The sequence below is a fragment of the Tupaia chinensis genome, unplaced genomic scaffold, assembly GCF_000334495.1.
Source record: "Tupaia chinensis unplaced genomic scaffold, TupChi_1.0 Scaffold000627_1, whole genome shotgun sequence".
NCBI classification, from domain to species: domain Eukaryota; kingdom Metazoa; phylum Chordata; class Mammalia; order Scandentia; family Tupaiidae; genus Tupaia; species Tupaia belangeri.
Genome location: NW_006160147.1, coordinates 1,266,168 through 1,274,262, shown reverse-complemented (window position 1 = coordinate 1,274,262; position 8,095 = coordinate 1,266,168). Strand labels below are relative to the sequence as shown.

Here is an 8,095-nt window from a genome sequence, read left to right as displayed (position 1 = left end):
TCCACGTGAGAGGACTCCTGAGCATCTGCCAGACATGACACAGTCCCTACAGACGCTGTCCCCGGACGCGGGGAGAAACTGAGTCCCGGTCACCACCAGGCGCGGGAACCGTGCGTGGGACCGACCGGGGCCGACCTTTTTCTATCCGCCGGGAATACCGCCGATCACGTGACGCCGCCGCCTCACGTGATTCAGACCCGGGCCGGGGCGGTCCTCGGGCTGCATTACGTCATCACGTCGCGCGGCCGCGGTTCGCACAGCCCGGAACCCCGCGGAGACGGCTCCCGACTCCCAGCCGCGGTCTCCGCCCGAGCAGAATGGGGGAGACGAGGAAGGCTGGAGGCGTCTGGCCCTGAGCACCCTCCTGGCAACCGTCCCCCAGCTGTCCCCTGCGGCACCTCCACCCGGCGGTGCAGGCTGTGTGCCCGTGTCGTCTGGGAGACCGCGGCTGCTCGCCTGGACGCCTGCCTGGCGGTGACGCCCCTCCCCCGCCCTGCGTCTCCCGCGGTGGGTCCTCTACTCAGGTGTTGACGGAAGTTCTAGAATAGGTCGCCGCCCTCAGGTGAGAGTGAAGGGTGTGCTTGCTGGGACTTCGCCTGGCGAAGCAGGAATCCCCAGGAAGAGGGACCAGTGACACTAGGGTTACTCAATTTGACAGAAACTGTAGAGCCCAGAATTTCTTCTCAATAGACGAGCATTTATATTGGGAACCAGCAGTTAGCGTAATGGCTATGTCGCTGGACTCCCACGTAGTCGACTGCGGTTTGCGTCCCGGACCCGGTGGCTTAAAACTCACGCCGGGCGCGTGTGCATGTGTGCCCAAGATCCCGAGAGGAGAATGGAGGGGAAGGGATTGCAGCGCCCCCTGGGGGGTGATTTCTCGCTTTCTATCTCTCTGTATCTGTCTGGCGAGTGCACGCGCCCTATAGCAAAAACCTGTCCAAAAAAAAAAATATATATATATATATATGTTGGGAGTGCCTGTCTCCCTTCCAACTCTCTCTCTCATGCAGGAAATAAAATACATTTAAAAAAAATTATGATCATGTTGGGGCCAGCAGATGGCCTGGTGGTTAAGGTAGCTGGATCCCTCATAGTTAACTGTGTGGTTTTGGTCCCAGACCCTGCAGCTTGAAACACACACTGGGCACATGTGCACGCCAGACCAATGGAAGAGAAAGAATTGCAGGGCTGCCATCCCCCTGGAGGAGTGATTTCTCACATTCTGTGAGTTTCTCACTCTTCTGCCTGTCTCTTCAGTGAGCACATACACCCTATAGTCAAAGCTAAATGACAAAGACATTTTATGATTGTGGCCCAGTTTCTGTGGCACAGGCTGTGGGACAGGCTGTAGGATACTGAAGCCACATGAGAAGAATTGAGGTTTAGGTCCTGGATCACTTGAACACAGCCCAACTGGAATGGCTGGAGGTGTTGAGGGAGGATCATTGTATGGCATGGGGGGTAGTGGTGGCCCTATTTCTCATTTTCTCTCTTTCATGGTAAAAAAAATGACTGTTACGATGGACTTTTGAAAAGCATGTTGTGATATTTTAAAATTCTTGGATCATTTCAGGAAGTTTTGGATCCCAAGTTAGGTAGATTAACTAGGATCAGTAAATGGCATAATGGTTACGTTACTGGACTACCATATAGAAGACCACTGTTATAGTCTTGGACCTGGCGGCTTAAAATTTATGTCAGGCGCGTGTGTGTATGCCCAAAATCCAGAGAGGAGAATGGGGAAGGGATTGTGGCATGGCCATTCTCCCAGGGGAGTGATTTCTTACTTTCTGTCTCTCTGGTGAGTGATTTTTGCCTTATAGCATAAATCTCTTTCTCTAAATAAAAAAAAAAGAGAGATTTAAGAGTCCCCCTCATTTTTTTCCCCCAGAAATTGTTCCAGAATTGGGCCAGCAGGTGGCGTGGTGGTTAAGGGAGCTGGACTCCCACATGGGAGGCCGTGATTCAATTCCCAGACCTGGCAGCTTGCTTTTTCACTTTCTCTCCCTCTCTCCCTGTCCCTCTCTAGTCAAATTAAAATAAATAAATAAAGGGACCAGCAGTTAGCGTAATGGCTGTGTCGCTGGACTCCCACATAGTCGACCGCAGTTTGCGTCCTGGACCCAGTGGCTTAAAACTTAGGCCGGGCACGTGTGCGTGCGTACTCAAGATCCTGAGAGAAGAATGGAGGAGAAGGGATTGTGGCATGGCCATCCCCTCTGGGGAGTGATTAAAAAAATTGTCCCTGAAGCTAAAAAAGAAAGAAAAAATTGTGGGACTAAAGTCTATTAATCCAGAAAATACTCCTTAAATTGCTTTTTATATGTAGTTTGTTAGTGAGGTTTTGTTTTGTTTTGTTTTAGAGATTTTGGCTATAGGGCGCGTGTACTTGCAGGAGAGACAGAGAGACAGAAAATGAGAAATCTTTTCCCGGGGGGGTGGCTACACCACAGTCCCTTCTCCTTCCTTCTCTCAGGATTTTGAGCATGCATGCACACATGTCCAGTGTGAGTTTTAAGCTGCCTGGCTTAGGACTTGAACTGCTGTCAAGTATGTGGGAGTCTGGAGACAGAACCATTATGCCATCTGCTGGTTCCATTAGAGAGTTTATTTTATTTATGCATACAGATAAACTTTGCAGATAATAGGCTATGGCAGTAAAATTAGTAGTGGAGAAATTTTTTTTTTTTGGAGAGGTTTTTGCTATAGGGTGCATTAGCTTGCCAGACAGACAGAGACAGAGAGATAGAAAGCGAGAAATCACCCCCCAGGAGGGATGGCCACACCACAATCCCTTCTCCTCCATTCTCCTCTAGGGATCTTGGGCACAGAGGCACATGCGTGAGTTTAAGCCACCGGGTCTGGGACTCGAACTGCGGTCAACTACGTGGGAGTCCAGTGACATGGCCATTACGCTAACTGCTGGTCCCAGTAGTGGAGAAATTTTGATAGGTTTATATAAGTTTTTTTTGAGACTGGAAGAATTACTACAGATATTGACTTAATCAATTTAGGAACATTTATTAATAATGTAGGGTAAGGAGACTATCTGTTTGAAGAGTTTCATCAGCTGAAGTCAAAAGTCCATAGTCAGCTTGCATAGTTTTCACTATTCAGTTTTAGTACTAGGTCCTGATTTGAAATTTCTTTATTTTTAAATTTTTTGATAGTAATTACTTAATTTTATTTATAATTACTTTTTTTTTTTTTTGGAGAGGTTTATCGCTATAAGGCGCGTGCACTCGCCAGACAGACAGAGAGAGACAGAGAGACAGAAAGCGAGAAATCACCCCCCAGGGGGGATGGTCACGTCACAATCCCTTCTCCTCCATTCTCCTCTCAGGATCTTGGGCACGTACACACACGCGCCCGGCGTGAGTTTTAAGCCACCGGGTCCAGGACACGAACCGTGGTTGACTGCGTGGGAGTCCAGCGACATAGCCATTACGCTAACTGCTGGTTCCCTATAATTACTTTTTAATTTGATGAGAGAGAGTGACAAAGACAGAAAGAGGAGGAAAGTGAGAAAGTGATCTGCCAGGTCTGGGACTTAAACCATGGTCAGCCATTTGGGAGTCCAGCACCTTAACCACCATGCCACTCCCCAGCCCCTGAAGTTTCATCTTAAGAAGAAATCCAGATATATTTGGAAGCCATTCATAATTCTTTATATTCTTCTTTAGAAGAAAGTTCATTTTCACTAACCCTGACCTCTGTCGCTCTAAGTTGAATAGACATATTGCTGTACATTTATTGTGCACCTGCTAAGATGGGGGAAAAACATAAACTAGAATTCCCAGCCTTTAAATGCTTATCTACTCATGGGTATTAGTGATAATACGTCTTTAAAGAATTTTATCATTTGAGGTGACAACCTTGTGAAGCTATACACGGCATGCATAGTTTCTTTCTGCTTCCAGTGCAGTCGAGTGTTGACTACAGTAAATCTCAAGTGGCAAGGTCACTCAACAGTGCAGGAATTGAGAGGAAAAAGAGGTAACCTTTCACTTCCAAGTCAGTGGCTGGGTTGTGGTGGAGATACAGAAGAGAAGAACACACTCTACTTGTGGATATTTGGTTATAAGGAAACCTCTTCTTAGTTCCTTAATTTGTAAAGCTAATTGAGTATGTTCAGTTTCTCCAGTTCTTCAGATAAGCTCATTGTTGTTTTCTCTGTAGTTGCAGGATCCAAGGACCCCCTTTGTTCTTTCTCCAAATCGCTTGATGGGAGGCATTATGGCCCCCAAAGACATAATGACAAATACTCATGCTAAATCCATCCTCAATTCCATGAACTCCCTGAGGAAGAGCAATACCCTCTGTGATGTGACCCTGAGAGTGGAGCAGAAAGACTTCCCTGCCCATCGGATCGTGCTGGCTGCTTGCAGCGATTACTTCTGTGCCATGTTCACCAGTGAGGTAGGTGCAGGCTCAACACGTGCAACCTGGGGGTGGTCTCATTTCTCTGAATAGTGGGGTAGAAGTTTGATTTGATGGTAAATTGTTGGGAGTACAGTGGTTGCATTAGGCAGGCTCTGGGTAAGCTCTGCTGCTTGACTGTGTCTTGGTTTCCTTATCTGTAAATTAGAAATAATAGGAATATGCAATCACACGTGGTTAGCATGAAGAGTAAGAAAGGTATATATAAAGCATTTACAACAGTGTTAAGCAGGTAGTAAAACAAATGTCAACTACTGTATTTATTTACTGTTTTAAAATCTAGGATTCAGATTGCATTCCACTCCTCCTGGCAACATGTGAAGAAAATCAGTATTCATTAGACCAATGTATTAGATATTTGGGGGTAATTTCAAAAGTGATTGCCCATGATCCTGGTCACTGAGACTAGGGATGGATTGTGGCATGAAAACCACGCTGGTGGTGTTTCTCTCTCTCTACCTTTCCCTTTGTGTGTCTCTCTCATGTAAGAAAGACACTTCTGCCCGGCCATGGTGGCACAGGGCACAGCATCCTGATCTGAAATTCTGGAAGCCACATGACTGACCACACTTTAAATTCTGAGTTGACCTGAAACATGCCATGTGGGAGTCCAGCATCTTGATGACCACGCCACCTACTGGTCCTGGACCCAATCTAATTTTAAAGCAAGTGTAGTTTATGATGCTTTGAGCCAATGCTCCATCATGTAGCTGGTAGGAGAAACAGGAAAATGACAGGCTGTTCCAGCTAATCCAGGCTAATTTTTTTTTTTTTGAGAGGTTTTTGCTGTAGGGCGTATGCGCTCACCAGACAGAGAGAGAGACAGAGAGATAGAAAGCGAAAAATCCCCCCCCAGGGGGTATGGCCATGCCACAATCCCTTCTCTTCCTTTCTCCTCTCGGGATTTTGGGCACACATGCACACATGCCCGGCGTGAGTTTAAGCCACGGGGTCCAGGACTCGAACTGTGGTCAACTACGTGAGAGTCCAGCGACATAGCCATTACGCTAATTGCTGGTCCCAATCCAGGCTAATTTTAAAATGATCTTGTGTAATATGACATTTGAGATCCCTGTCCTATACTCTCCACAGTTGTCTGTCTAAGATCCTCAGAAGAGATTGGCATTTAATTGGGTAAGGACGGAATCACCCCGCAGTTGTACATGAAATAGACTAGGACTGCTGGCTGCTAATTATATATTGTGTATCCGGGTTTTTGTCAGTTTGCACACAATCTGTCTTAACTCTTTTTTTCACACATTCAGAAATTACCTTGGAATTCTAATTATTAGACAAAAAAGAGTATTTTTTGTTTGTTTCATCAGCGATTATTTCTTTAAGAGCTGACATTTGGCAAGAAAATGCCAGATAATTTTGTCTTTTTGTTTGTTTTGTTTTTTCTTTTTTGAGAGGTATTTTTGCTATAGGGTGTCTGTGCTCGCCAGAAAGAGAGAGACAGAGAGACAGAAAGAAATCACCCCCCAGGGGGGATGGCCACGCTGCAATCCCTTCTCCAGTCTCCTCTCGGGATCTTGGGCATGCACGCACACACACCGGCATGAGTTTAAACCACCAGGTCCAGGACTCAAACCGCAGTTGACTACATAGGAGTCCAGCGACATAGCCATTACGCCAACTGCTGGTCCCTGTTTTGTTTTTCCTATACAGTGTGTACACTCACCAGAGAGAGACACAGAGGGAAAGTGAGAGATTACTGTATAGGGTGGATGACCACACTGCAATCTATTCTCTATTTTCTTCTTGGAATCTTTGTGCATGTACACACATGTGCTTGGCATGATTTTCAAGCTGCCAGATCCAGGACTCAAACCATTGATGAACCATATGAGATTCAAGCACCTTAACCACCATGCTACTTGCTGGCCCCAATGGAAGTTATTTTTAACAGTGTTTTGCCAAGCTGTGTCCTCTCCTGCTGCAGCCTCCCAGTAGTTTGGATGACAGGCACATGCCACTGGTCGAGTTTAGGTTGGGCCAGGAAATGAACTAGGACCCTGCGGTGTCCTCAGCTATCATGCTGTAGCACCCTCCTCAGCTGGGCTGTACCACCTCAGCTAGGCCATTTTTCTAAAACATGTATTAAAAAAAAACATGTATTCGTTAATTTTATTAATATCCTGTTAGGCACTTGGATATGAGTTTCTGCCTTTATCTTGTGAAATTCTTTCATACTCTGAATCATCCTTGTTTCATACTCTGAATTTTCAGCTTTCAGAGAAGGGAAAACCTTATGTTGATATCCAAGGTTTAACTGCCTCTACCATGGAAATCCTGTTGGACTTTGTGTACACAGAAACGGTGCATGTAACAGTGGAAAATGTCCAAGAACTGCTCCCTGCAGCTTGTCTGCTTCAGCTGAAAGGTACAGACATCAAATGTGGTTTTCGTTCATGCTAAAGTAGCCCCACACGTGCTTAAACTTACGCAGCCATGAAGGTTACAGAGGTAGACTGGGTGCCCATGACTTCCGTCTCCTGAGCAACAGAACATTGGGCATCAATAGTGCCATAAAGAAACCTCTCCAAATAGGAGTATTCGACTCATTAAAAGAGATCATTTACTCCTTTTCTGGATTTAGAGGAGGACATAATAAGGAAATACAGGAAACTGATCCTTTTCATTGCCTGCATGGGTATTGTTATTGGCCTAGCCACCAGATGGCTAGGTTGTTAGGGAGACTGGGAAACTTTTCAAGGTAAACCCTTTTGTATTTAAATTTTTGAAACATGTACAATATCTATTTAAATAGTCAAATTTAAGCTGGCACACAAAAAGCTGTGTGCATTGGCACATGCCCGTAATCCCAGCAACTCAGGAAGCTGAGGCAGGAGGATTGTAAGTTTGAGGCAGCCTGGGCAACATAGTGAGACCTTGTCTCTTTATTTATTTATTTATTTAAAGATTTTTTTTTTTTTTAATTACTTATTTAGGGACCAGCAGATGGCATAATGGTTATGTTGCTGGACTCCCATGTAGTGGCTTAAAACTCACACTGGATGTGTACATTCATGCCCAAAATCTCAAGAAGAGAATAGAGAAGAAGGGATTGCAGCATGGCCATTCCTCTGGAGGGTGATTTCTTGCTTTCTGTCTCTCTGGTGAGCACATGTGCCCTATAGCAAAATCTCTCAAAAAAATTAAAAAGTAATTATTTGATTTTATTTATTATTTACTGTTTTTTAAATTGGGTATAGGGCATATGTGCTCATCAGAGAGAGAGACACAGAGAGAGAGAGGCAGACAGAGAGAAAAATGAGAAAGCAAACCATCAGGTCTGAGACTTGAACCTCAGCCATGTGGGAGTCTAGTGCCCTAACCACCAAGCCACCTGCTGGCCCAAGACCTTGTCTTAGACCTTGGCTTTTTAAAAAAAAAAAAAAGAGCAAATTATACACAAAAATGAAAGTGAAAGATTTTATAGGATTCGAGATGGACTTTTAATTCCCAGTGTATTTTTTTTTTTAATTTTTTTTTGGAGAGGTTTTATTTATTTATTTAAGAATTATTTTATTGAAATTTATTTATTTATTTTAATTTGACCAGAGAGGGTCAGAGTCAGAGTCAGAGTGAAGTGAGAGAGAGAGAGAGAGAGAGAGAGGGAGAGAGAGGGAGAGAGAGAGAGAACGAGCCC

At 45.0% G+C, this 8,095-nt stretch overlaps 1 protein-coding gene across 1 annotated transcript in view; it reads left to right on the top strand.

Moving 5' to 3' along the window:
• Positions 1–491: 491 nt before the first annotated feature.
• KLHL12 (kelch like family member 12) overlaps positions 492–8,095 on the top strand; it is a 49,048-nt gene continuing 41,444 nt past the window's right edge. The window contains exons 1-3 of the mRNA XM_006159160.3: positions 492–562; positions 4,183–4,422; positions 6,673–6,826. Coding sequence (XP_006159222.1) covers positions 4,228–4,422; positions 6,673–6,826 — 349 coding nt within the window. The 5' untranslated portion in view covers positions 492–562; positions 4,183–4,227. The remainder of the gene's footprint in view (positions 563–4,182; positions 4,423–6,672; positions 6,827–8,095) is intronic.